At 50.4% G+C, this 27,362-nt stretch overlaps 8 protein-coding genes across 8 annotated transcripts; 4 read left to right on the plus strand and 4 right to left on the minus strand.

Moving 5' to 3' along the window:
• Nucleotides 1-2,280: 2,280 nt before the first annotated feature.
• TGAM01_v204797 (ornithine aminotransferase) lies at nucleotides 2,281-3,839 on the minus strand (the record flags this gene model as incomplete). Its single annotated transcript, XM_018801504.1, has 3 exons — nucleotides 2,281-2,418; nucleotides 2,517-3,218; nucleotides 3,348-3,839. 3 exons carry the CDS (start codon nucleotides 3,837-3,839, stop codon nucleotides 2,281-2,283), a joined length of 1,332 nt encoding a protein of 443 aa, XP_018665297.1.
• Nucleotides 3,840-4,184: 345 nt separating this feature from the next.
• Nucleotides 4,185-4,496, minus strand: TGAM01_v204798 (hypothetical protein; the record flags this gene model as incomplete). The annotated part of the gene is made up of 1 exon (XM_018801503.1): nucleotides 4,185-4,496. The coding sequence occupies one exon, from the start codon at nucleotides 4,494-4,496 to the stop codon at nucleotides 4,185-4,187; it is 312 nt and encodes a 103-aa protein (XP_018665296.1).
• Nucleotides 4,497-5,801: 1,305 nt separating this feature from the next.
• On the plus strand, nucleotides 5,802-7,933 carry TGAM01_v204799 (GPI mannosyltransferase 3; the record flags this gene model as incomplete). The annotated part of the gene is made up of 3 exons (XM_018801502.1): nucleotides 5,802-6,005; nucleotides 6,153-6,383; nucleotides 6,458-7,933. The coding sequence occupies 3 exons, from the start codon at nucleotides 5,802-5,804 to the stop codon at nucleotides 7,931-7,933; spliced, it is 1,911 nt and encodes a 636-aa protein (XP_018665295.1).
• Nucleotides 7,934-8,736: 803 nt separating this feature from the next.
• Nucleotides 8,737-11,941, minus strand: TGAM01_v204800 (hypothetical protein; the record flags this gene model as incomplete). The annotated part of the gene is made up of 3 exons (XM_018801501.1): nucleotides 8,737-11,159; nucleotides 11,229-11,387; nucleotides 11,788-11,941. 3 exons carry the CDS (start codon nucleotides 11,939-11,941, stop codon nucleotides 8,737-8,739), a joined length of 2,736 nt encoding a protein of 911 aa, XP_018665294.1.
• Nucleotides 11,942-15,886: 3,945 nt separating this feature from the next.
• Nucleotides 15,887-16,294, plus strand: TGAM01_v204801 (mitochondrial import inner membrane translocase subunit TIM9; the record flags this gene model as incomplete). Its single annotated transcript, XM_018801499.1, has 3 exons — nucleotides 15,887-15,894; nucleotides 15,960-16,029; nucleotides 16,106-16,294. 3 exons carry the CDS (start codon nucleotides 15,887-15,889, stop codon nucleotides 16,292-16,294), a joined length of 267 nt encoding a protein of 88 aa, XP_018665292.1.
• Nucleotides 16,295-16,890: 596 nt separating this feature from the next.
• Nucleotides 16,891-22,440, minus strand: TGAM01_v204802 (hypothetical protein; the record flags this gene model as incomplete). The annotated part of the gene is made up of 3 exons (XM_018801498.1): nucleotides 16,891-18,228; nucleotides 18,293-21,433; nucleotides 21,484-22,440. 3 exons carry the CDS (start codon nucleotides 22,438-22,440, stop codon nucleotides 16,891-16,893), a joined length of 5,436 nt encoding a protein of 1,811 aa, XP_018665291.1.
• A 650-nt stretch (nucleotides 22,441-23,090) lies between these two features.
• Nucleotides 23,091-25,450, plus strand: TGAM01_v204803 (anthranilate synthase component 2; the record flags this gene model as incomplete). The annotated part of the gene is made up of 2 exons (XM_018801497.1): nucleotides 23,091-23,410; nucleotides 23,485-25,450. The coding sequence occupies 2 exons, from the start codon at nucleotides 23,091-23,093 to the stop codon at nucleotides 25,448-25,450; spliced, it is 2,286 nt and encodes a 761-aa protein (XP_018665290.1).
• A 498-nt stretch (nucleotides 25,451-25,948) lies between these two features.
• On the plus strand, nucleotides 25,949-27,361 carry TGAM01_v204804 (hypothetical protein; the record flags this gene model as incomplete). The annotated part of the gene is made up of 5 exons (XM_024549511.1): nucleotides 25,949-26,132; nucleotides 26,196-26,393; nucleotides 26,459-26,562; nucleotides 26,631-26,861; nucleotides 26,939-27,361. The coding sequence occupies 5 exons, from the start codon at nucleotides 25,949-25,951 to the stop codon at nucleotides 27,359-27,361; spliced, it is 1,140 nt and encodes a 379-aa protein (XP_024405741.1).
• Nucleotide 27,362: the final 1 nt, after the last annotated feature.

Below are 27,362 nucleotides of genomic sequence, written 5' to 3' on the forward strand. Positions count from 1 at the left end.
AGAAACATGGGGTCAATTCTCAGTTCCCTGTTTCTGTTTGACGCTCGGCATCCCGGACGCTAGCATCGAGGCAATCGTGAGCCGCTCTTACTTGTAAGTCTAATAAAGAGGTGGTTCACTGCCATCAAACGGCCTGGTTGAAATGGGCCGAGCTGGCTTCTAGATATGCTTCCCTGCATAGTCTACTGTTTCTCGATCTCTTGCGGTTTCAGTGGCTTGCGATAAAGCCGACGATACGAAGCCGTGCAGCACAGAGCGCGACACAACACAGTCCTGCGTCCTATGAAGACGAACCACGTCCCTAGGCGTGTAAGCCACCTTTAAGCCTGTTGTTCACGATGAGGCGAAACCCCAGAAATGCCACGACCAGCCGCACATCATGACATCAGTGCAAGACGCAAAGATCTGCACTTTGCAGTCGCCATCAAGCAATTTACCAAGCCCTCCCTTGCATGCGAATTACACATCTCATCTTATGCCCTGCAGGGGTGAGGATCGTAGACTGGGTTCTGCTGGGTTGAGAGTGACCTTGACGTGCCAACCTAGGTAATCTTTTACGTGCCTTGTACACATGCGACATGTCAATGATACCCATGCTTGCTTCATTTATTACCCGTAAGCTATGAGAGAACACACTGGACGACTTTTCTTCGTAGACATATCACGGCTTATTTTCCTCAATGTTCTCTCTTTGTTTCTCGCTTCGCAGCACCCTGCATGTCATCTCCGTCTTCCGCGGTTACCAAGAGGCGCCAACGTGACAAGACGGCCATCTTAATCCAATTGGATTGTTTCATTTTTGCACCACATCCTGCTTAAGCGAAGCCGTCGCAGGCAGGAAAGGACAGGACATTTCCCCTCTTCGCCCAAAACTTCACTTACACTCCATAATCTAGGCATCCGCCCCTCTTGCAGCAACACGATCAGCCTATCATTTTCTTGTCTCAGGAGGCACACATACCATATACTGTATAGTTATCTCCTAGCGGATTGAAACTAGTATAAGGGTACCCGGGTCTACATGCAGTACCTGGCTGAGATACCACCCCACCATACAAAGTCCTACATTTACACATCACCACTACACACACCTATATGGCAGCGCTATCACACATCACCACGCACCCCTTATTAGCATTGATGCATGCCCACCCCCTTCCATTTGCTTTTTGCGTCCCCCGCTTTCAATTATGTGAGAAATAAATCTGTTTTCCCAATCCCTTATTGCATACCTACGTGTATCCACATTATGTTTTTCTAGGCATCACGTTGATTTTGGCATGCGTGGATCGTATTACTATAACTTACATACTACCTTAAGTAGTATCAATCAATTAAGCCTCGGCTTATCGCCTCACTCATGAGCACTTGGATATTTTTTATCGACTTACATGGACGCCCTCCAGGCAGAACATTGAACGTATCATTGTAAAGTTTTAGAGCTTCCACATGCTGTGAATTGACACTACTCAATGAATCGACCCCTCCTCCTGCTGCCTAGCCGTACGAACAAGTAAGGATTTACAGAATAGTTTTAAATCTTCACGTTAATGCATGACTGCCTACCTGCCTACTTAGCCAAATCTTGGCCTTGGGGGTACAGAGCACAAATGAGTGAGACGAGGACGGGAGACGAACAATAAGAAATGCCGCTTGAGCCGCTTCAGCCACTGGTAAGAGTTATCGTAGACGCCCTCAAGGATTCACGGGCGTTGGTTCAATGCAAAAGCGCTTAAGGGGAGCGAAGAGCGTTTTTTATCAAATAACAGAGATTGAGTCATTCTCTCGCTACAAGTATAAACGAGATTCACAGGCGAGACAAACGGCATAATGATATTCCACCCCAATTTATGTATATTGATCATTTTCAAGCCTTCTACACAAGGCGTACTACACACCACCAACTCTCTCTGCGCCGCGGACGAAGATCCGCCCGACCTGTTCGAAAACAGGGAACATGGTCCGGCGCAGAATGCAAAATAAAAAGCAACAAGAACAAGAAGAAAACAAATAGAATAACAAAACAAGCCCAAAACGGTAATCCATAATATGCTCCCGTTCCTATGCTGCTTCATGACCGGTCCTGGCTATCCCTTGGGTATCTTATATGTTTGACGTGTAAATCAAAAAGGAAATTCCTCGTCTCTCTTTTCGCGTGGGTCGCCCTCATAATTCCCGGAGCTCGCGCTCACGAGGCAGCGGCGTCTACTTCCCGTAGGACGGTACGCTCTGAACTTTTCCCCCCTTCAGACTGCTGGAGGAAAAGTTGTCACTTGTCATTTAGTGACCCTCGGATTTAGCGACGGTGGGCAGCTCCTTCAGAGCCTCAGCAATGATGTTGAGACCCTTGCGAAGCTCCTCTTCAGTGATGACGAGGGGAGGCGCAAAACGGATGATATCCCCGTGGGTTGGCTTGGCCTAATAGGGTGATTAGCAAAGGAAACGTAACATGAAGAAGAGGGGTAGAGAGGAGAAAAAGAGGCAAGGCAGCCATGGGATGCAAAAGGTCAACTTACCAAGAGGCCCTTGGCCTTCAACAGAAGGCAGAGGTCCCATGCAGTGCGGCCTGAAGCAGCGGCCTCGTCAATGACAACGGCGTTCAACAGACCCTTGCCGCGAACCGTCTTGATAATGGGCGACTTGATTGCGGCCACGCCATCGCGGAAGATGTGGCCAAGACGCTCGGCCTTGGCAGTCATGTCCTCCTCTTCAAGGATCTCCAGAGCTCGGATTGACACTGCACAGCCCAGGGGGTTACCGCCATAGGTCGAACCATGAGTACCGGGCTCGACAACCAGCATGATCTCCTTGCTGCTCAGGACAGCGCTGACGGGGTACATGCCGCCGGAGATGGCCTTTCCAAGAGTGACCATGTCAGGCTTGATGCCAGCCCACTCAGAGCAGAGCATGCGGCCAGTTCGGCCAATACCAGTCTGGATCTCGTCACAGATGAGGAGAACGTTGTGCTTCTTGCAAATGGCATGGACCTTGGTCAGGTAGTCGTCGTCGGGAACAACAACACCAGCCTCACCCTGGATGGGCTCAACAATGAAGGCGGCGGTGTCCTTGCCATGGGCCTCCAAAACCTCCTCTAAGTCGGCCACGTTGTTGTAGCGGATGGGCTTGCCAGTGGAAGGGGAGGTGGCGCCAATGTTGGGGACATACGGGCCATAGTTGTCCTTGGACTCGGGATCGGTGGACAGAGTGATGGCGGCCATCTGTGGGGAGTGTTAGTACGTCTTTGTTGCCCATTGCGTTGAGTCTTTCTTCTTTCTTTTTTTTTCTTTTTTCTTTTTGACTCAAAACCACAATTTGGGATTGTACTAGACAACTGATGGAATACTTACAGTTCGGCCGTGGAAGTTCTCAGCAGCGCAAAAGACCAATGCCTTGCCATCCTCAACGCCCTTGACCTTGTAAGCCCACTTGCGGGCAATTTTGATGGCAGTCTCCGTGGCCTCGGCGCCGGTGTTCATGGGCAGCACCATGTCGTAGCCGAAGACGCTGCGGACCTTCTCGGCCCACTTGGGGAAAACATCGTTGTGGAAGGCTCTTGAGCTCAGAGTAAGGCGGGAGGCCTGGTCGACGAGAGCCTTGACAAGCTCGGGGTGGCAGTGGCCCTGGTTGACGGCGCTGTAGGCAGACAGGAAGTCCAGGTACTGGCGGCCTTCGGGATCCCAGACATTGACGCCCTGAGCCTTGGAGAAGACGACGGGGAGAGGCGAGTAGTTGTGAGCCGCAAACTGGTTCTCGGCGGCGATGGCGGCATCGGTGGAAGAGGCGTGGAAGCGGGATGCAGCGCCGTTGCTGGCAACAGCATCGCTAGCGTGGGGAGCCATGGTTGGATAGAATTGGTGGTTGGTGTTTGAGGAGAAAGAGATCTGAAGTCGATGCTGTGTTAGTGGAAGTCGGTCGAATTTGCAAGGAATGGAAAGTCGTTTGCGATAGGCCGGAACACGGAGGGGGAGGGGCACTGATAGCGAGGATAAGCGCCGATGGACGTGCCGATGGACGTACCAGCTAGTAAATTGTAATTGGAAGCAGATGCTCTGGTTAGAAAAAGACGACGTTAGAACAAGTCTTATTTCCTTTTTCTGGTCTTCACCTACAAATTCGCAAATCGCTGCAGCTGATGAGAGAGAGTCAGGTCCCAAACCACCTGACCCCCGGGGAGACGACGCCAGTTATAGGGCCGTGAGAAAGCGGGCAGCGATAGAAGCACCGACGCGGCGTGGAATCAATGTGTCACATAGTCGAGCTGGATCCAGGCATTGGAGACCAAGATACGCCGCCGCTATACCCCTAAGTGCAAGTGTGAGCGTGTAGCAGCACGCCGGTGGAGCAGAGGCTCCAGGCGCTGGGCTCTGCTCCCTGTCGCTGGAGAGCCAACGCCGTCGAGGTGCCGGTGGTTTCCTTGGGTTCGCCGCAGGTCCGATAGTCCAGAGCCCGCCGATGCCGTAGGGCGCCCCAGAGAAGCGGCCGGCTGGCCTCGGCATTTTGGTTCTGGACCCCTAGCAGAGGGTCTCGAAATGGCCTAGACTGCGCGTGGGAGCGACGATGGTGATTCAGGATCTGGGCAAGCCATGGGCAATCATGCTGTTTTTTTTGTCGGGTATCTAGTCTGTGTCTGTACGCCTGGTTCCATCCAAACATCTATTGCCTGGGCTGTATAGATTAGCAGATAGTCGCACTGCGCTCTTCACGCTTTGAGGCAGTGGGATGTTGGCGTCGATCCCCACATTCGGCGGCTCTCATGATTTCACGCTGCTGCAACATCCGGTCCGGCCACCAAGAAAAAAAAGGGTGGGGAGCCCTGTCGACGTTTGAGAGATGGGCCAATGGGCACCGTCGCATTACGTACGTTGACCGGGCCGTCTGTGGTCTTGTGAGATCTGTCAATTGGTATCTACGACCTATGACGAGCGAAAGGATGAGGGAGTGATGTAATGTGAGATTTGGCTGCATGGGGATGCTTTGGTCGACCGATGCTTACGTTGATGCTGATGCCAATGCTGGGACCGATATTGTCGCAGAAAGGATGTGCCGATGCTACTGCTGCAGGCAGCTGGTAGAGATAAGGTAGGATGCGCATTGCTGTATCTGCACATGCCTTACAGTAAGAAGTAAGAGACGGGGGTCGTTTTGTATGTCGATTGGATACATGTCCGATCACGCACTGATTAGATGAGATTAGATTACGACGGGTCCAGGACAGCACCCTCTAATGAGTCTCAGCACCTTGAGCATGCTAGCCTCTGCCTTTCACATTTATCGCCTTCTTGTGTCTTGTGAGGAAATAGTTTCAAGGCTGCGCAGCTCCTTCCTCGCATCATTCTTCATTCATCCAATGACTGCTATCCAGCGGCTGCTATTGGCTGCTCGTGTCTAATGCCAAGTGCCAAGTTCCAAACTGTGCGGCAGGCGCATCTGTACTTGCAGGGGCTCTAAACAACTTAAGCTCAAGGACAGTGCTCAGGCGAGTAACCCAGAGCATCAGGGTACTGCTGGCGGGCTCTTTTCAAAATGCTGTGCTATATCAAGATCCCGAGAACAATGCAGAATGGATAGAAACCGCGAGATTTGTCGTTCTCACCACGACCGACTCCGCAGTGCATCAATTGGGCCACGTTGGAGCAACAAGGGTCAGCCAATCCAATTCAGCATCCATTAGCGTGACGGGAGCCTGGTTAGCAGCCGCTGGACGCTAAAGGGGCTCCCCTACAACCATTGAGACGGCTATAGCGCGCCAACTCAGCTGCACAACCATTGAAAGCCATTTGAAACCATCCACACTTTGAACCATGGCCGGCCACCAACGCGCTCCTTCGGCCTCGTTCAAGAGCAAGCCGCGTCTCTCGCCCGTGCCGCTGCGGGACATTGTCATTCTGCGGCTGCTCAATGCCCTGTATCTGGCCACCTTTTTCCAGCCCGATGAGTTTTTCCAGGCGCTGGAGCCGGCCTGGCGCCTGGCCTTTGGGCCCGGGAGCGGCGCGTGGCTCACATGGGTAGGTCTTTTATACGTGCAATTACATGCTGTGCACACAATTATGTGTCCTCCTCGAATATATACACACATGTACATCACAATTCTTCAATTGATATCATCAGAAAACTGGAAGAAACAAACCTGTTAATTGTCCCTCGCCTTATAGGAATGGCACCACCAGCTGAGGTCGTCTCTCCATCCTCTCCTCTTCTCCGGCGCCTACATGGCTGCAGATCGTCTGTCCGCCGTCTTTCCTCCAGGAAATGCTATTCGCTCCGCCGCAGTCATTGTTTCTCCCCGCATCTTGCAAGCCTTCATTGCTGCTCTAGGGGACTGGTACACCTGGCATCTTGCCTCCACCGTGTATGGCTCTGATAGCAATGCTTCCTTCTTTGCTGTAAGTCTCCCCTCAAGCTCTCCTCGACTCCCTAGTTGTATCTCGCCACTTACACGATGAATGAACCCCCTCAGCTCTTCATGCAACTTCTGAATCCCTGGCAATGGTACTGCTCCACGAGGACCTTTTCCAATTCCCTGGAGACAACTCTCACGGTCATGGCCCTCTGCTACTGGCCTTGGCAACTCGTCGGTGTTGCCCCCTATTCCATCAAGGAGAATTCCAAGCCCTTCAACGTCCTGCGCGGTAAACTCTGGCGTCTCCGTGCTTCGCTCTGTCTCGCCGCCTTGGCTGTCGTTTTACGCCCTACCAATATCCTCATTTGGCTCACTATTGTCTTCGTCGCTCTAACACGAATAACGCTTCAAGGGAACTCACCCCTGAGTTTCTCCACCGTCTTGGTTCTATTCAGAGAAGCAATCCTATGCGGATCTTTGGTGGTGGGCATGTCTGTCCTCGCTGACCGATTCTATTTTGGAGAATGGGCCTTTCCGCCTTATAACTGGCTCAACTTCAACATCTCCAAATCACTTGCCGTCTTTTACGGCCGCAACCCCTGGCACTACTATATCCTCCAAGGCATACCTCTGCTTTGCACCACAAGCGTCCCCTTTGTTGTGCCAGCACTGTTCAAGCCTTCGTCTAAGACTGCTGATCAGGCCAACATACTTCGGACGCTCTCCTACGCTGTTCTCAGCACCGTCATTGCCCTTTCCCTCATCTCCCACAAAGAAGTTCGCTTCATCTATCCTCTCCTCCCAGTTCTCAGCGTCCTTGCCGCTCCACGAGCCGCGGCCTTCTTCACCTCAGTTACGCGAACAAGTCCTCCGCCCTCCATCTCATCTGCGGCTCAGATATCTGCCTCTCAACCCTCTGGGACAAAGTCACCGGCAGCTCGCCGCGCTCAGCTTCGTAACAAGCCTCTTCTCTTTACCGCCTTGGGAATCAACATTGTCCTCGCCGGCTATCTCTCTTTCCTGCACCAACCCGCACCTCTTGGCGTTCTCTCATTTCTTCGACAAGAATATGAACGCATTCATCCGTCTGCTGTTCATCACGCCCATCTAAGCCACTACTCCAATGTCACGACATCCACCGACGATGACGCTAATAAAGAAGACCTCTTCGCCCTCTTTCTGATGCCGTGCCACTCCACCCCCTGGCGCTCCCATCTCGTCTATCCAGGGCTGTCGGCCTACGCGCTCACCTGTGAACCCCCCCTGCATACTCAGCCAAACACTCCCGAGCGCGAGTTGTACCGCGACGAAGCAGATCGCTTCTACGACAACCCCATCCCATTTTTACGCCAAGAACTCTTTGCCCCTGGGAACTCCGTTGTGCCTGTTCCCCGGTACATTGTCGGATTCGAAGGCATAGAGCCTTGGCTGGGCGAGTTTTTGAACACGCCCGAGGGCAAGCGGCTGGGCATATCGCAGCTCACTCGCGTGTGGGTGGGCTTCAATGGATTTGTTAATGAAGATTGGCGGAGAGCGGGTTACATGATTGTTTGGGATACGGGGGTGTACGAGGGATCCGTCACAAAGGCCTGATTCGTTCATCTCGTTTTTGCAGTTGTTTCGTTAGTAGTGACCTCCTCGTGCTCGGCAATGGTTTTGTATCGCAAAAAAAGCAAATAGCATATAATTTATCCCTACGGCTAGACGTACCAAGTATAAATCTGTAACTAATCCCAATAAAAAGAAGTTATACAAGACTCTGGATGTGTATTCTTCCCCGTAACCAAACCCATAACTTTCCAATAGCGAAGAGATTCTAAAGGGGATATGTGTGTAAACGCAAGGCTCGCATAATCTTTTCCCTATTTTTGTCCAAGATTACGTCAAAAAAAAGGCCGTAGCAAACAGACATATAAACATGTCATTTTTCATGAAACTAAATAATCTTTTAAAACCTAATATTTCCCGTTTCCTACACATGCTTCTTCTCTTCTTCTTCTTCTTCTTCTGCATATTCTTCATCTCCCGCCCTTCCGCTTCAACATACATACATACATACAGCAGCAGTGTTTTGACGTTAAAAAAGAAAAAGAAAAGCTCCCCTTTTCTCTCTCAAATCTCCTTTTTCTTCGAGAAGAAGAGAAAAAAAAAGAGGAAAAGAATAAAAAGGGGAGGCCTTCGAGTACATGATAGACAAAGGAAATTCGTTAATTCTAGAAAAAAGAAACGACATGATAAAAAAAAAGCACAAAAAAGGGGGGTGGTAAGAAGAGAAATTAAGAAAAGAGAAAGAGCAAAAAAACGGGCCCATCCTATCAACTCCTCGTGATCCTTAGATTCATCTTCATCTTCATTGCTTCTGGAAAAAGCTCATTTACAACTTGAGAAGAAAGTCACTATGCTTGCTTTTCCTCTTGCTCCGTATTTTCTACAACGGGTGGCAACGGTTGCTCCAACGGGGGGTTAGATCCCTGAGTCTCAGGTATTGTGGCAGCTTGTGCCTTGGGCACGGCCGCAGTCTCGAGAACAGCTTCCTTGGCAGCATTAGCTACCGGCACCGCGACAGTTTGCGGCTCAGAGTCTGATTCACTAATGACCCTGTGGATAGTCATGCCTTGGGCAGAGTCTCTCTGAGCTGGCTCAGCTTGGCCGAGCTTCCTGTACACTTCCGAAGCTGCTGGTGGGACATTTGCTCTTTCTTTTGAAACATCTCTAAATGCAAGCTGTTGAGCCGCGTTTGGGAACAGCTTCTCTTCTTCTTGATTAAGATCTCGCTTTATATCCAGACTCTTACCCCGTGGCGCCAACATACTCTGGCTGAACGGTTGGTGGCCGTCTGAAGGAGGCGGGGATTTGTTCCGCTTGTGATCAGCAACTTCTTTGGCCTCTCGGTATTTGTGCTTGATCCATCCAATAGGTCCTTTGGAGTCATCTTTCTCATCCTTGGAGCTATCATATGTGTAAGCACGATCGCTAACGCTTCCCAAGTGCTCGGTGCTCTCGCCAGTGAAGCTCTTCCGAGGCTTGGCAATGGCACTTCCAATCGATGTGGTGCTAACATCTGCGTTATGGTTTGAGCCAATGTTGAATACTGGCGGCGACGCCCTGGGGCTGGTCGGCCCGCTTGGATAGTCATCTTTCTTCGTTCTCGACAGTCTCCACCTGCTCTTCTTTTCTTTGTCGGCTGTCTCGACGATTGCCGGCAAGGGGGGCTCGTGAGCCACCTGCTCAAAATCTGATCCGTCATTGAACGATGAATTAATTGAAGCAGGAGGGGATTTCTTTCCCCGTGGCGCAGAAACATCCTCGGGTCGAAGGTTGTGCTCATGGTAAACCGAATGATTATGCGAGTGATTATGCGTGTCAGTGTGATTCTGATCCTGGTGAATGACAGGGTTCGAGAGCTGATGATGCAAATCCGGCTGCTTTGGAGAATCTATGGCCGGTGTCGAAGCAGAAGGCGCTGGCTGTGGAACTGAATGAGGAATGGTACTTGAACGAGGTTGGGGCTGTGTCATGGGCTGTGCAAAAGGAGGTGCCGCTTCCAAAGGGTTTCCTGCTTCCGTGCCTGGTGAGGCGGAGTGTGGAAGCGAGGAGCACGAGCTCTGGGCGCTGATGCTCATGCTACCTGGTATCCGCTTCTTCTTGAGCTTGTTTGGCTGTCTTTTGTCGCCGCTACCGCTGTCATGGTTTGGAGACCGCTGGAACAGGTGCTCTAGTTTCTGATGATGCTTTGAGGGCGCCGAGTGGTCATGCGGGACATCCAACAGCCTCTCTTGGCTTCGACCTGCTGATAGTATGCGATCGGGGGCGAGATGCATTGAGTCGAAAGTCGTATGCGACGGGGTCGGCGTAGAAGCTCTATAGGGGGTATCAATGACGTCCTGCTGAGGTAGGCGAGCCGGCGTCAGCGGCTCCAAGGCTGGTGAATGTGGTGCGCGACCATGGTTCTCATTCTTCTTGAATTTGCCCCCTACCAGAGCCGGTGACTTCTTGGATGGTACGGTGTTGCTCCTAGCCAAACCACCACCAGTAGGCGTTGCAGCCAAGGCCGGACTGTTGGGGGTGGCAGCACCATCAACCCTAGAGTGCCTGGAGGACACGGATTTGTTTCGTCGAATTAAGCCATCTTTACGAATGCTATCAGCACCAGCACTGGCGTTGGAAGCCGTTCTCCCCAAGCCCGAATTTCGGTCTTGGTTCGGCGTACGCGGCGGGTTGGGAGTCCCAGAGGCCACTTGCTGCATCGTTGTCTCGTCTGCCTCGGTGCCTTGCATTCCGATAAGGAAGTGGTCCTGATTTTCGATGAGGAAAATGATGACGCATTGATTTAGTCGATACTCTTCAGGTGCCATTGCATGTGAGGGGTGGGATAGCATTCCGGGCTGGAAAATGGCAGCCAGGTTCTGGGAATTCATGCGGTTCTCATCAGACTTGGCGGCAAATACGGCCAGCAGATCCAGGATGTAGAGAAGCAACTGCTTGTTAAGCGGAGGCAGTTCCGTAATCAGCTTCTGGTATTTCACAATGGCTGCCCTCTCATCAAAATTCTCAACGAATTGCGGACCCTCGGTATCTCCGACTGCTTGCTTTGTAGCTCCACGAAGGGGATCGCGGAACTTTTCGTATAGGTCTAGGGGCACTACAGGTTCGGGTAAATCGTTGAGATATCTCCGGAGCACGTTGGCAGCATCGTGAACGGTATAACCTTCCCAAACGAGTCCCTTGCCGTATCGATCAGGCGAATCGAAAATCGTCTTGAGCTCTTTGATTCGTTTCTCGGAACCGCTCAGTCGGAAGATGCCTTCAATACCAGTAGCTGGGGGTGGGTGTTAGCAATTGATCAATATTGCATGAACCGACTGGCTCCAATCTTCGTCAGACGTACCCTTTTCCTTCAAGAAGACACCGCATTTAGCGACTACAATAGGAACATAGCCGTAAATGTAGCTCTTTCCATTCTCGTCAACAAGAGAGATGGCAACGTTTGCGTATGTTATGCTCTGTCGGAGAGGAACACCAAATATGCCTCCGCTGCCACGGTGGTCTATAGATTCAGGAGATTAGTTTAGTGTGTAAACACAAGTGAGATGACGCATTAGGAAAGCTTCTTTTTTCGTTCTCTTCATGAGCATATGCAAGTAGCCAAGGGACAGCAGAAACGATTATCTGAAAGAGCCAGGGATAGGGTATTCAATTGGGATCAGGATTTGTATCGCTTGACACGCCTTTCAACTAGGATTATTCAATGACCGAGCAAACTGCGACAAGAAGTCCCTGGCTTCAATAGGCATACGTGGCACGCAATGAAACGCAACCTAGCAAATTGAAAAAAATCGATACCAGATGATCTGAATAGCGACCAGAGCTTCCTGAACGAGGCAAGCCGTCTGCGGATAAAGGTATAAGGGCCGGCGGAGGGGAGTGTTGTGGAGGTGAGAGCGTACCCTGCTGAGACGTTTCCTGGTGCTTGGTCGGCAGCTTGAAGTTCTTCCACCACGACTTGAGGTCGCGTTTGTTCGGCGGCGACGCAGGGGTGTTGGGCATGGCGGGCAGCGACGGCGGGCTGCCCTGATGCGGATTCGGATTGCTGGACGTCATGGCGGGCGCCTGCGCGAGGAGGGCAGACGGCGAGGGACAGGCAGCGCAGCCAGAATCAATGGGCAGGCAGATTCAGCGAGGCTGCGAATTGCCCAGATCGACGGAGGGAGGGCGCAACGAGCGATGGACTCGGCCCCCGAAAGGGAGGGCAAGAGAAGAGAAGAGAAAGTGGTGAGCGTGAGCGCGAGCGAGAGTTTAGAGGCGAGGCGAGAGGCGAGAGCGAATGCAATGGGAGCAAGCTGGAGGTTCGCAGATGGCGTCAGAGTCGGGGAGCGTCAACGAGCGTCGATGATTGCGCAAAAAACGAGGAGTGAGTGCCTCGTGGTCTCGTCGCTCAGGTGGATGAGAACGAGACGCTTCGGCGGGCAGCGAGCGGGCGGGCGGCAGAGCAGGCGATGCGAGGGTCAAGTAGCGGCCAGATGCCCCGACAAAGGCCCAGAGACATGAGGGACGCGATTCCAGCGGCGGCGATGGACGGGCGCGGAGCGAGGTTGGAGGAGGTGGCACGGCGTTTGGCTGAGAGGCCGGCTGTGGTGTTGCAGCTTTGTCGCCGTGAGGTTTTTGGTGGCGGGTGGCACAGCGGACAGCGGTACGGCGGGTGCTGCGAGGGCGCCGCGGGCCAAGTACCTCGCGGTAGCAGCGTCGTACTGGAGCGAGGAACCACGGGATGGCAGGTCGCAGCGCTAGGCGCTCTAGCGGCCCCGAGACACGCAGACAAGGCAGCCCACCAGGCTTTGCGCTGCCCATGTGCCGGGCCGGTACCTGTGCCATACAGGCGTGTACGTGGGCTGCAGGCACGCTTCTTTTGTGGCGCGGGCTTATTATTAGAAGCCCCATGTGTGCGCAGAGAAGCTGTTCTGATACATGGTGCAGTACACGATACGTTGATGACGGCCAATGCTTGACGGGGCATTCCTTGCGGGATGACGGCTGTAAAACACAGGGGGCTCTGGAGTGAGGCAGCTGCAGGCACCGTACAGTTGCAGTCGCAGCGGCGGGAAATGGCTGGACAAGGGGAGCAGACGATGATACACCACTAATACTACAGCCCCCCGTTGAAGTCGAGCTGAGTGCCTCTGGAATCACGTCCTGCACTGCTTCTTACATGTACCTACCTCCTCTTACACGCAAACCAGCCCCTCCATGCACGCGCAATGGCCCCGACCAGGGCAACGAGGCGGTGCACGCGCAAAAACGAGGGGGAAGAGGCATCGGCAGAACAGCGAATGACGTTGGAACCAGGCGTTAATTTCTGGATGATCGGCGCCTGGATCTTCTAAGGCAGCGCAGCGCAAACAAGGCCATGCCCCCTGCAAGGCGCTGCAGCGGACGTCTCGAGAGGAGGGGCCGCGGCCTGGTGGGTGGCCTGGCTGAGCTGAGCTCAAATTGTCCCTTTGTCTCTCTCTCTCTGTCTCTGTCTCTGTATGAATCTCAATGGTTGAATGGTTGAATGTACGATGAATCATACAGCTATCACGTACCGCCCAAAAAGGGGCGCTACAGCAGTAGCTGAGCTGCTAGCGGCCCAGTATGACAGAGACTACCTGTACCTAGCCAAGGGAGATGACATATACGATGACTTCGTATTATACCACCTATTCCAACACAAGGTCAGAGCAGCAGGCCAATATTGATTAATATTGATTAAAAAGCTCCATCGACCTTCGCTTTTTGCAGCATAGCCAAATGGGGTCGTGCCCGTGCTAGCGGCAGGGCCAATATCGCTCCAATCCTGCTAATCAAATCTCCAGCTCTCTCTCACCTTGAATGGTTCAATTAAGTTTACATGCATATATATACGCGGGCACTTTTTAGGCCTACTTGGCACCATCGACGGCTTAGCTCGCCTTGGGGATGCCAATCAGACGTCACGGCACAGGCTCTTCGTATTTTTGTTTACTCCCAGCCGTAATCTGGTACGCGACAGGCTGCTTTGCTCACCACCAGCAACAACAATCGCCGAAAGTTGATAACGATTGAGGTGCACAACGAGACGAGGCTTGTTCACGACGCCGTTGTGGCTTAGGCGGCTGACGTCGTATCATCAGCTTCCTCGTATGTAGTACATATATCCGGCCAGCGACAAGGTTACGGAGATATCGTTGTGTTCACACCAATCCCATGCCTTTGAAACCTCGCCCGGGTTCCCGGCGCTTTTATAGAGAGCGAATAGGCTGTTGTTGCATTGCGCCTTGACCAGGGGATCATAAAGGAGCCAAACATCCGAGCATAGCCCCACCGGTCCGTCCCAGTATTTGCGGCTCACGATGAACGATGTACACGATTGACAATGCAGCCGAGCAATCCAGGAACTGCAGGAACTGGTAAAGGAATACGGATTCTGACGTCTTTGTGGTATTCCAAACCGGCCCCCAAGCCATAGCATCTTGCACTAATGCAGGCCGGGGTATAGCTGAGCTGTGCAAATCCGATTGTAGATACGAGGCAGATAGAGAAAGAGAAAGACGATGGCTTCAACTTGCTGCTCCATTGAGAAACTCTATATCAATCATGTAACCTTGACCCCATCACTATGGAGCTTGTCTTCACTGTACGAGCCTGATACTCGGCTCCAATAGAGATGAAGAATCCGAATTGCGAATAATGGCTGCGCCCTGATTATTAATTCTCAGAGCGATGTATCAATGAAAATGCACAAGCAAATAGCTTTGATGCATCTGCAATACGAGAAAGATAATAGCTTCCAAGAGGTATGAAAGGTCGTGTTGATAATGGAACCAATCTAAAGCAAGGCTGTCAAAGCCCAGGGGTCAGAAGAACGTGGGTCTCGCAGTCAAGTAAAGTGACTCTAGATGGAAATAAATGAAAATAAAAAATAGAGAGTTAAAAATTACTTGATCATATAGCTTACCGGCAATGAGACTTGTACTCTTCAATTTGCCTACAAGTGCTATCACCGCTTGGTGTTGGATAAACTCTCACAGCACTTACTCTCACGCCAGTCAGACCAAACAGCCGCCTTCCAAGACTGAATAAGCCAAAGAGTAGCTTTCCGTAACATCCGTAAAATAATATAGAAGAGCAGAAAGAGAAAGAAAAAGAAGTAAAGCTTGAACAGAGAGGGCAAACGTGAAGTCGTTGATATAATCGTGAAACCGTTTTCTCGCTAGTGATCTTTGAGACGGAGATTTATGTGAGGCAGGGAGTCAAAGATATTAGATGAACAGCTTTAAAGTCGTTGCATGCTCCAGTAGCGAAACTGCTTCCCTGAGCTGCCCTGATGCCAGTTGAACCGTTGATTGAGCTATACCGCCTTCTTTTTGTGTTCTTCCCTGCATCGCCCCGACATCTAGTATTAGTATCGTCTTACTCGCCTATCCATGCTCACGACGGGACTCTCTGTAAGTCCCTACTGCGATGATATATGTTCTGTATGCTGCTCACTTAGTATTCTGCTTCTCAGCGCTACCACATTTTCAACGATGAACACTCTTTCTTAGTTTGACAGTCAACGCAATATATGCGACTCCGAGCAGTGTAGCGATGTCAAGCTATCCAAGCCTCCTTCATTCTATATCTGCCGATAGACCTTAAAACGCTCTAGCCCAATATTAAGCTTCAAATTGCCTTCTGAGATCCAAAAATTGCGTTTCTGTGCTTCTCTGTCTCCGTAGAATATATTTCACATCACAACCTATTTCAATTGAATGAAGCCGTGGCTGCCCTCATTCACTTGAGTGAAGTTGGACTACAGTGCATATCAAGCGATATAAGTATTGGGCACTGTATGGCCTCCCATTCGCTCTAAGCTACATCCGTCATCCGTGCGCAAAGAAAGCTTCCACACTTCAATGTGGGGTGCGAACCGTCTCTAGCAACTTTGAAATTTCATCGTCATCAGTCTCCAGACTAGGAACCTCCAAGCCAAACACCACCTTTAATCGCCATTTAATCGCTTTTTTCACTACCTTCAATACCGCCACAATGGATATGTACGCATTTCACATGTCCAATCTCCAAAGTACAAAAGGGACTACAAACTAACATCGAATCTCAGGTTAACATCCGCCGAGCAGCGCACTCTCGAGCAGCGCATGCAGAAGCGTCAAGTCAAGGAGTTCGTCAGCGTACGTCTCGCCTCTCTTCCTCGACACACCCCGATAGCGATATGAATTCCCCAATTAACAACAATCATTGTTCTAGGCTTTCGGCGGACTTGTCGAGCACTGCTTCACCTCCTGCGTCGACGACTTCACCTCCAAATCTATCTCCACCAAGGAGACCGGCTGTCTCAACCGCTGCGTCCTCAAGTGGATGGCCACACAGCAGCGCGTGAGCGAGCGCTTCCAGGAGCACAATGCCCAGATTACGCAGCAGATGCAGCAGAAGTAAAATACAATAAAAGAATAAAAAATCAATAAAATCATTTATCAGAACGAAACGATCAGGCAATAAACGAACTTTGTTCCACGACAGAAATCTTTTTTTTGATCTTGATGGCGGGATAAAAGGGCATACTACTTGTTTTTGGCTACTTCTCCGGCCTGTCTAAAGCTATCTGTTGGGAAAGGCGTGTGTTGAAACCTCTACACTCCGGGGCATTGTACGATATAAATAGCTACCTATGCCAGGAAACCACCTTGACTCGAGGAGATAAAGAGTCATTTGTATCAATATTACGGGATATGTTGGGGCAGGGTAGTAGTTGGATAGTTGAGAACGAAGGCTAATCTTATCGGTTCGCGTCTCAACGCTGGGTAATACATCAACCAACTTATACAAAATGGGATAAAATTCTCGCTCAATGGGAATTATTTTTAGATGCTCGAGTTTATAATTGTATACTTCGTATCCACAGGGGAATTTTGCATGTTACATCTGATGCAGTAGTAGCCCAGTCCAACATCCAACGCCTAATCCTGAAATCCATTATCATCTCCAGCACTCTCGTCTAGTAAACTCAAATCAAAATCCGATATTTATTCATTTCAGCCTTCAAATTCGTCGCTAAGCACATCTCGAACCGTCTCAAGCTGTGCCACCACCTTCTCTTCTAGCAAATTGTCGCAATCTCCTGACAATTTCCTTCCTCTCCATTCCATCTCTCGCTGTCCCAGAGGCAGGAGCCGCTCCTTCAAAAGACGTCTGCTGGAGAGCCAATAGTCGACATTTTCAAGTAAACTTGTCGCGTCCCATTCGACTGCGGGAATGTCTCTGCTGTTGTTCATCCGCAGAGCCGCAAGCACACGCGTGAGCAGTGCTAAAGAGTGGACCTCTGCGGTACCAAGAAGCGTCAAATACTGCGCAGACTTCTCTTTTGTCCGGCTGGCCCCCGGTGCCTCGAACCGGTCAACGCTGGCTCGCAGCAGATGTGGAAACTGGTTCAAGACATATGTGATTTCTGGAGCAACAGTAGCGCCAAGCGCGGTGAGTAGATTGAGCATGAGTGGGAGCATTCCCTTTACCCAGATACCATAACACCGTTGTGCAATTGGCACATCTGCGTACGGAGAGACATTGGTTCTGAGCATGAATTTGGTGAGATTGGCAGACAAGATAGCCCCAAGAACGCCATCGCACGCAAGCTGCTCTGCCAATGCTGGCAGAGTTGAGAGCTCCAGTAGGAACAAAATGCTAAGCTCGCCATAGACGGGGTCGCCTTGATCATCAAGTTTATCAGCCCACGAGTATAATGACGTTGCTGCATGCGTGGCGTCGTGAGATGCCATTATGTTCAGGATTGCTGTCTGAGACTGCTCAATATTGGGAACACTGAGACAAGCTTGCATGATTGCCGTAAGAAGAGCCAGATCCTCTGGGAATACGTCAGCCTCTCTGTCATGGATCAGACTGACTAATGTTCTGAATCCTCTGGCAACCACGTGGTCCAAAATGTTGAGAACGGTTTGCGTAACATTTACAATCGACCCTTCGAGATCATCAGGAGTGTTCGTGGCTACTTTACTGGATGCCGCCTGATACGCCCGCAAAATAACAAACAACGTCTTCAAGAGCGTTCGGTAATAACCAATGGACTGAGCTTCGAACGGTTCATCAACGCTATTGATGGTGCCGATCAAGGTCTCTAGTAACTGGTTGACGTCTTTGACAGCAAGAGTGGATTTAACCAAGCGCTGGACCAAGATGAGAGACAGGTTGGCTCTCGCGTCAACAATCTTGAGAAAAATACTTCCAGGGCCGGGAGTCACCTGGTTGGCATTCAGGCACTGCTGCACAACCTGCATCATCTGCTTCTTAGTAGTATCGCTCTCTGGGAAGCATGTGCTCAATTCAAGCAGCAGAAGCTCCCAGGCGTGGAAAAGAGCCTAAACAAAGAGCAATCAGTTAGAGACCATAATTTCCCGCGTACACAAAGTTTGGAGTACTTACGATTTGAGCATCGACTAGAGACAGGTTGGCGTTTGCAAGCTTCATCTCGTTCAAGAAGCCAGTTCCCTTTCTCTTTCCCCGCCATCCCGGGTCAAATCTCAAGACTTCATCGGCACGGTCCAGGTCATAGTAATAGTTCTCACCCAGCTCTTTAGGCTCCACCATGGTGCGCTTGAAATTGTCCAGAGCACATCCAAAGTACTTGTTGGAAAAGTTCTTGGCAAAGTTGTTGTGGAGAGACTTGTTGTAGCTTGCCACCTCAACACCATCACGCAGATAGTAGTCCAAATCGTTGACTAACGCTTTAGCAAGCGTTTCGGCATTGTCTAGATGGCGCGAATGATAGAGTTGCATCGCGAACGTTTCGGCAATGTATGCAGCAATTCTTGCTTGAATACTAGCCAGCACCGCATCTGATTTGACTGTCTGATGTGAAGGTTTCAAGTCGCGAACATAAGCTCGCAGCCCATCTATGTACGCAGTATCTTTCTGCAGGGTGAACACCGTCCAGGGCCAGTAATTTTGCGCGGATGCGACAAAATCCAAAACAACAAGCGCCTCACCCGTTTCCAGATCTTTCAAGGTTTTGAGCTTAGAAAGAGCCGTTGCGAATACAGAATCCGCAGACGTTTCGTTCTTAGCATCTTGTTTCATGGCTTCTCGGGGTGTTTGTCCCGTGAGAAGGCAGTTAGACATCCACTGCTGGCGGTTCTTTAATATGGAAGAGAAGAATCTCCAAGTAATCTTCACTACTTCCGGCAAAGCAAAAGGTTTTCCAATTGTTGCAAGAATCTGTAAGAAAGATTTTGAGATTTGTGGGCCAAGATATCCTAGCAGTGAGGGAGGTTCGCTAGCAGACTGGCCAGCGTTGATGACGAGGGCCTCCAGTAGCGATAAAGCTGGCCCGCGGAAGTGGTCAGACACTGCACATAGCCGAGCTGATAAAGTGGAAGTCTTGAATAGGTAAGTTTCAAGCAAAATCGACGGGCGTTCCAGATAGTTTGCTACCCGAAGTAGAGTGGTAGAAAAGTCGAGGATTGAGGTGACCTGGGTTTGAATAGCTTGTGTTCGATTAGGATATAGCGTCGTGTCTGGCCCTGTGAGGGTAGAGATGAAAGAGAAGAGGAGAGGCTGGAAACGCAAGCTTCCTGTCGATGGCGATAAAAAGGAGTCAATGACGTGAGAAGCGGCTGGTTGGAGGCAAGACGTGAGATTATCGGACTTGGGAGAATCTCCCATGCTGTACGTATCGAGGACAATTTTGTTGAGAATGGGAACGACAATCTGCAACAGTGATATTCTGCTGGTTTCTGATTCAAACATCCATGTCGAGGTGTTCTCAAATACGTCAACCGCCGTTTGAGCAATCGAAAAGCTCACGCTGGATAGTACTTTGTCGGCGGTTCCAAGCCAAATGTTAGATTCTGGCTGTTGCCGGCTCGTAGCTTTGGTTCCTGCCCGTCGCTGGACGGCGGAAGACATGACAGTATCGATAAGTCCAGAAAACAGAGACAACGAGGATGTGAGGAATTCGAATCTCTCTGAAACCAAGTCAAGACTGCCCGTGATTTTGGTGAGTTTGCCAGCTCTTGACTCAGAGTTCAACAGTTCTGTCCTTGCGAGGTAAGACCAGACTCGGCTGGGTTGAATCTGCAGAACAGCATGCAAGAACTTGACGCAAGCAGTAAGAACGCTCACGGCAGAGTCCTCAGTCATGGCCAGCTCATCCTGCATATAGTAGTCCATGGTTTCGCACACAACAGTGACAATATCTTTGCCACTACTGATGTGTACGCTAGCCTCGGATAATATGCCGTTATCGAACTGGACCAATGCACCACTATCGCCTTGCCTCGTCGCCTTCAACTGCTCCATTCGAAGCAGCGAAGCAAATAATGAGATAACTTCGGCCGTTTCATCTGGTTGCAGCATTCCCAGCTCGCACCGGTAGCCCTCCTGTGTAAGGCTAATCTCTAACCGCCGTCCCAGGAGAGACAGAGTTGAATGAGAATAATCCATCAAGACAACACGGCCGGTATCTGTAATAAATCTTCCATATGTGCCCACAGGTATTCTATAAGCGTCATCTTCAATGAACCTCCGGCTCCATGCAGACGACAAAGAGATCAAAGGGAGTTCCTCTAAGAGGCAAAACGAGTTTGTGTTCTCGTCTTCCTGGACTAGTTCATATTCCTGAAACGATTCAGGGAGTGTAAATGTAATCGTTGGGGTCTGGCGGAGCAGATCCAGAATAACTTCAGTTCTGTCCTCCTGAATCTGCTCTGATGCAGTGCAAAGCGTCCGGCATAGCGTAATAAAAGGGAGGAACTCGTAAGGATATCGGTCAAGGGCCTGTTGAAAGAAGAAATCCATAGCCAGGTCATCCTGCAACACAGATGCAAGGAAGTCTTGGGATGGGGGCAACTTTTCCGATGCAGATAAGTCCCAGTAACCGCATCCAGGAGAAAGAAGGGAGAGCAGACAGCTCACAGAGTCCGACTGGTATCCAACAAAGGGATATGAAACCTTCAAAAGCTCTAGGAAGACTACGCGAAGACGCGAGCTAATTAGCGGTGACATGCTACCGTCTACGGACGGGCCAAGAGCTTGGATCATCTTCGACATTACATCAAAGACTCGGCCTTGAACCGTGGCGACCGCTGCGAGTTGCTCGACCACCTGCATATCTCTAGGGGTTGACGAGTTTTCGAGAAATCCATCGAATTTGGAGGATTCAATGGAAAATATGCTTCCAGCAGAGTTTCGCCGTCCTCCGGTAGGCGTGCGCATCACACTTCGAGTTTCAAATCTTTCTCGGGCGCTCTGCTGAAGCAGATTATCTCTTCTATCAGATCTGGTTTGATAAGAGATGTTGAGTCGATGAAGGATAAATGACCAGGTGAAAATGATGGGGCAGGCAGTTTCAGAGTCGAGGCCAGCCGCGTCCAAAATGCTTTTGTGGATCTGTTCGAGGACATCCGGCGAGAGCAAGTAAGAATCGTATACATTGTCAGCCTGTGCCGGATCTTCGTCTCGGTCAGATAGATATGCGAGTGCTTTTGCAGGTTTAAGCAAGCTGATCGAGATGGCTGAAGCCAAGGCCTTCATGGGCATTATGAGCTCAGCAGTGATTTGGTTAATCTGCGCGCTGGTTAGCTAGTATAAGGTGGAAGGACTTGCGCAGCACATACTGGCTGAATGGAATCGAAGAAGCCATAGATTTCCATCAGGGAAAACCATTGGTTGATGGCTGCAGAGGGAGGGAAGTCGTTTCCATAACAGTCTACTACTTGAAGAACCACGGACAGACTGTGAACAATCTCGGTCAGGAGACTTCGAAGCCAATCAAGCTCTACTTCGTCGTTAAGAAGCAAGGCCTCATCTGTAAAGGCTCTCATGCCGGCCTCGATCCCACTCATGCTGCTTGCTACGATGCCTAAATAGGCCGGCAACAGATCTTCCATCTCATCGCGTAGCTGAGCAGACGGCTTCTTCAATTTATATAAATCGGCAATGCTGTCGTCTCCAGGGGCGAAAATAGGAAGGCGTTTGTACAGCTTGATGGAGGTTGCATAGTCCGCAGCCATGATGAAAAAACGACGTTCGGTCAACAGGGTATCGAACAGGCGACGCTTCTTCGACTCGGAGTTTTCGAATTCTGCTGAAATCTCGTCGGCATCCCATGCTGCGGAAGCGCCCATCTCAGATAAAAACGCTGCTCCTTGGCCATTTTGCAAGCCCGCAGCTTCTTGGAGATTGGCAGCATCGTGGGATGATAGAGGGCCCAAAAGGTGCCTTGAAGAACGGGACTGGTACTCAATGATGACAACTCGCAGGGCAGCTACCAAGTTTACCTTGGCATTCCTGCTGAGCCACTTCGCATCCTCCTTGAAAACATTGATATCGTGTCGATCGGTCGAAGCTGAGGTCACGTTAATTGGTGCCGTCTTGGTCTCGAAGTCCTTGTTTGTGGCCTCGTCAGGCGGCGCAAACGCGGTCGACGGCTCGCGCAAGAGTCCACGGACGTAGTCGTCATCGAAGAACTTTGTGATGGCAGAGCTCCTTTGTCTCTGCCCGGTACCGTCTGAAAGCGCGGTGGCGACGAGCTTCCAAGACCTGGATGCTGCTGTTAGTTGCATCCCGCCCATCTCGCCCAAAGCGCTGTACTCACACAAGCTCTTTCTCCCCAGAGAGGCACTGTCCCACGGAGGGAAAATAATTGCTATCGGCCACCGGCGCCATTGCCACGACTGTCAATAAGGCGGCAGAGATGCTCGCCGCATCACCTTCAATTGTTCGTGCGAGAGCGCTGGCGATTCACGTCTTGACGCGCTTTTGGCAATGGACTACGGGATTCTGCTCGGCGGCAGCATCAACAACAGCTGCATGGCTAACTTTTTTGGCAAAGCTCCCAGGAACCCGAGGTTCAGCCGCGCTAGTTCATACTGTGTTCAAAACAGATTGCACTGTATAATCACACTACCGGACCAGCGCTGACTGACTCCGCATTTTGTTGGTCGATGCCACATAGATCGGCGTCTTATCGGCAACTCGAACAGGCGTTGGCTCGCTGGCTAGAGCTACTACTAAGCAATTGAATAAGTGGCGCTGCCAGAAATTGTTTCCATTCTTCTTATTAGTCTGGCTGACTCATTTGACAATAGCAAGGCGAGACATTCTGACTGCTGGCGTTGGAAGAGCAAACTTTCTTTCTTTCAGCTTACCAGACTGTCATCCTGATTCCAGGCCTGAGTCTCTGTTCTCGTCGACAGTTGCGTCCTTTTCGTTCAAATTCAAGATGGCTTCTCTCAGTATCATCGACCACTCGCCTCACCAGCCGGAGCCGTCTCCGCCAGTCGCTACAGCCTCTAACCTCATTCTCATTGACAACTACGACTCATTCACCTGGAACATCTACCAGTACCTCGTCCTGGAAGGAGCCACGGTCCATGTCTTCAGAAATGACAAGATCACGGTTGAGGAGCTGATCAAGAAGAATCCCACTCAGCTCATTATCAGCCCGGGCCCTGGCCACCCTCAGACAGACTCTGGTGTCAGTCGAGATGCGATTCGCCACTTTGCAGGAAAGATTCCCGTCTTGGGAGTCTGCATGGGCTTGTAAGTTTTCTCCTCGTTTCATTATTCATTAGCTTCCACAAATTAGTTGTTTCATGAAACTTACATAATATAAGGCAATGCATGTTTGACGTCTATGGCGGAGAAGTTTCGTCCGCTGGTGAATGGCTGCACGGAAAGACCTCTCCCTTGACTCACGATGCCAAGGGTGTCTTTGCTGGCCTGCCTCAGGGTCTTCCAGTGACCAGATACCACTCGCTTGCTGGTACTCATCTCACTCTGCCCGAGCGTCTTGAAGTCACTGCTTGGGTGGACAAGCCAGATGGCTCAGCCGGAATCATTCAGGGCGTTCGACATAAGGAATTTGTCCTTGAGGGTGTCCAGTTTCACCCGGAGAGTATCCTCACAGCTGAAGGCCGTGTAATGATCAAAAACTTCCTCCACATGCAAGGTGGTACTTGGAAAGAGAATGAACGGCTTCAAAAGGCTACGTCGGCAAGCAGCGCTAAGCCTGCTGCAACTAAGCCGCAAAAGAACAACATCCTTCAGAACATCTACGCAAGCCGAAGAGTTGCCGTAGCAAAGCAAAAGGAGATTCCATCTCAGCGAATGAGCGATCTACAAGCTGCATACGACCTGAATGCTGCTCCTCCCCTTGTGCCATTCGTCAGCCGATTGAAGCAGACGCCTTTCGACGTATCTCTCATGGCGGAGATTAAGCGTGGCTCCCCGTCCAAAGGTGTCTTCGCGTTAGAAACTCAGGCTCCGGTTCAGGCTCACAAGTATGCCCTGGCTGGTGCAAGTGTCATCTCTGTTTTGACAGAGCCCGAATGGTTCAAGGGAAGCATCGAAGATCTGAGAGCCGTCCGCCAAGTTTTGAACGGCATGCCAAACAGACCAGCCATTCTTCGAAAAGAATTCATCTTTGAAGAGTATCAAATTCTAGAGGCAAGACTGGCGGGAGCGGATACAGTGCTGTTGATCGTCAAAATGCTCGAGGTCGAGCTACTGGAACGTTTGTACAAGTACTCGCAGTCTCTGGGAATGGAGCCCTTAGTAGAGGTGCAGAACGCAGACGAAATGACGATTGCAGTTAAGCTTGGTGCCAAGGCTATTGGTGTCAACAACCGAAACCTCGAGACATTTGAGGTTGATATCAACACCACGGGTCGACTACGAAGCATGGTGCCCGATACTACCATCATTTGCGCACTGAGCGGTATCAATAAGCACCAAGACGTTTTGGACTGCAAGAGAGATGGTATCAATGCTGTCCTTGTCGGTGAGGCCATTATGAGAGCCCCAGACGCTTCGGTATTCATCAGCGAACTATGCTCCGGCAGCAAACCACCGCCAAAAGACAACACACTTGAGAAATTGCACGTCAAAATCTGCGGCACAAGAAGCGTGGAAGCTGCCTTGGAAGCAGTCAAGGCGGGTGCCGATTTTATTGGCGTTAACCTAGTCCCTGGAGCCAGGCGAGCTGTTTCCCACGAGGTTGCCTTGGCCATCTCAGACGCAGTCCACTCAGCTACCAAGTCATCAGAAGCCCCCGCTAAACTCTCAATCCCTACATCAAGCGCCACAGATTTCTTCTCATTGACAACAAAAAACCTCAAGACCCCTCGTACGCAGGTAGTTGGCATTTTCCAGAACCAGCCCCTTAACGAAGTTTTGGAATTGCAGAGGCTTTACAATTTGGATATAGTGCAACTTCACGGCGAGGAACCGATTGAGTGGGCCAAGGCTATTCCAGTTCCCGTCATCCGCTGTTTCAAGCCTGGACATCCCAGTCTCGGTGTCCGAGGGTATCACGCCGTACCTCTGCTGGATTCTGGGGCCGGGTCCGGCAAGTTGTTGGATGTCTCAAGCGTAAAGGAGATTTTACGAAAAGACCCAAATTTCAGAATCTTCTTGGCTGGAGGCCTCAACCCCGAAAATGTTGCAGAAGCAGTCAATGCCCTAGGGGAATACAGCAGCCAGGTGATTGGAGTGGATGTGAGCAGTGGTGTTGAGGAGGATGGCAAGCAAAGCTTGGCTAGAATCACTGCCTTTGTCAATGCCGGAAAGGCAATTAGGTAATTAGACAAGTATAGAGATCTTGTATTGGGATATAAATGGATGGACAATGTGTAGTTAGATATACTCAATATATGCTTCTGCCATTCATCACAACTTGATCATTATCACATCTGGTATCTAAGTCTTGAGTGACACTCAAACGTTGTCTTTGTTTCAATGGCTAGAGGCAAGTAGTTTGCGGACAATTATACAAAGCATTTGTCCACGCCGCAGCTGACCTTGATCGCATCTGTCTTCGCAACACCAGATAACTCCATCCTCTCTTACAAGCTGTCTACGAAGGAATTACTACCACACCGCCAATGCATTTTATACTAGCTCGTTCTGCTGCATATCTCTCAACCTTTAAACCACGCCCTCCTTGTATCGATCCATTTATCCTCTTAGAGTTTACTTACCTACTATACCGCTCCAAGGCAATACCTAACTCTCAGACGTTTGCTAATCTCTTCATCTCTTCGCAGCTTCGCCTCTTCTTTTTGTCTATACTTCACAACGATGCCTCGTCGGATATTTAAAAACCTCGTCATCGCCGCAGCAGGCCCTCTTCCCGGCCAACTCACCGTCGACAGCCTTCGACAATGGACTACAATCCGGAAAGGAGTCTTCATCGAGGGCTTTGACGAGCACGTCACGCATCTCCTATGCACTCGAGAGCAGTTTAATCAAAAACTTCCAAGAAGTAACTCCTATATTATCATTACGTCTCTCAATTTGGATATACAACCATCTGACCGAGTTATAGTCAAAGAGGCGCTGGCCAGAGGAAAACAACAACACATTGTCCACTGCGACTGGTTCGAGATATCCGCCGTTAATGACAAGAAACAGCCTGAGAGAGACTATTCCATGAGAAACATTCTCGCGAAACAAAACGCCGCGAAGAGAGAATTAGCTCGGATTGAGAAAGGGAAGAGAGAGGGCGAAAGGGCCGTCAATACCAGTAAGATATACGTCTTACCTTTGCAAATTTGCGTTTAAGAGTCTTTGTTAACCCAACATCCCTAGATTTGTTCCACATTTACATCGATCGAGAGTTTTTCTCATATCAAATCGACATAAACCGCGATGACGACGAAAAGGGAGAGTTAGGGCAACGATATACTCTATATGTAAGCAATCTACCAACAGCCATATGACAAATCATGCCCATTCCAAATTAATTAAACAAAAACAATAGCTCTGGGAATCCAATGCCAAGCCCCATCTCTACTGGTTCACCGCCAAATTTATGAAGAAGAAAGGAGACAGTCAGCCCAGCTTCCACCGTCCAAGCCCCTGCTCCGGTCCATGGCGCCGAGAAATGGATCTCTTCATGGACTTTTTCCGCATCAAGACGGGCATCGAGTGGCAAGATCGCGTGTTGGGGCAGAAAACCATGCCGAAGTCGTTCTTCCAGTATTCACCGCCGGTAAGTCGACTTATCTCAGAGCTTCTTGCTCCTCAGTGTTTAATTGGACATGGATACTAAAAAGGGGGTTGGGTTAGATAGGCGGAAAACCCGTCGGACGCCGTCTTCGATTTTGCTACGATTATTGTCTGGAAATCAACGCCCAGCAGCGAGGCTTGCCTTGGCCTCCTATAGAAGAGTCAGTTGAAGCCAACGATGAAGAAGCAGCTGAAGCCAAAGATGAAGAAATAGCCGAAGACATAGACGAGGACGCGGTGACGGAGCTACAAAGCCAAGCCATGGATGTTTGCGCTCATGATGCCATTCCTGTTGATGAAGTCTACTTTGAATCAAACTCCCAGTCTCCTTCAGAATTCAGCGTCAAGGATGATGACGAAGAGAGCCGTGTCTCGGGAGACAAGATTGAAACGGAAGAGTATGTAATGTCTCAAGAAGTCGAGGAGATGGAGGAGGGCGAAGAAGTACCGAAACAACCGCAATCTGGTGTGTATCTGATGTGAT

Source organism: Trichoderma gamsii (assembly GCF_001481775.2).
Source record: "Trichoderma gamsii strain T6085 chromosome Unknown Scaffold_14.2, whole genome shotgun sequence".
NCBI lineage: Eukaryota > Fungi > Ascomycota > Sordariomycetes > Hypocreales > Hypocreaceae > Trichoderma > Trichoderma gamsii.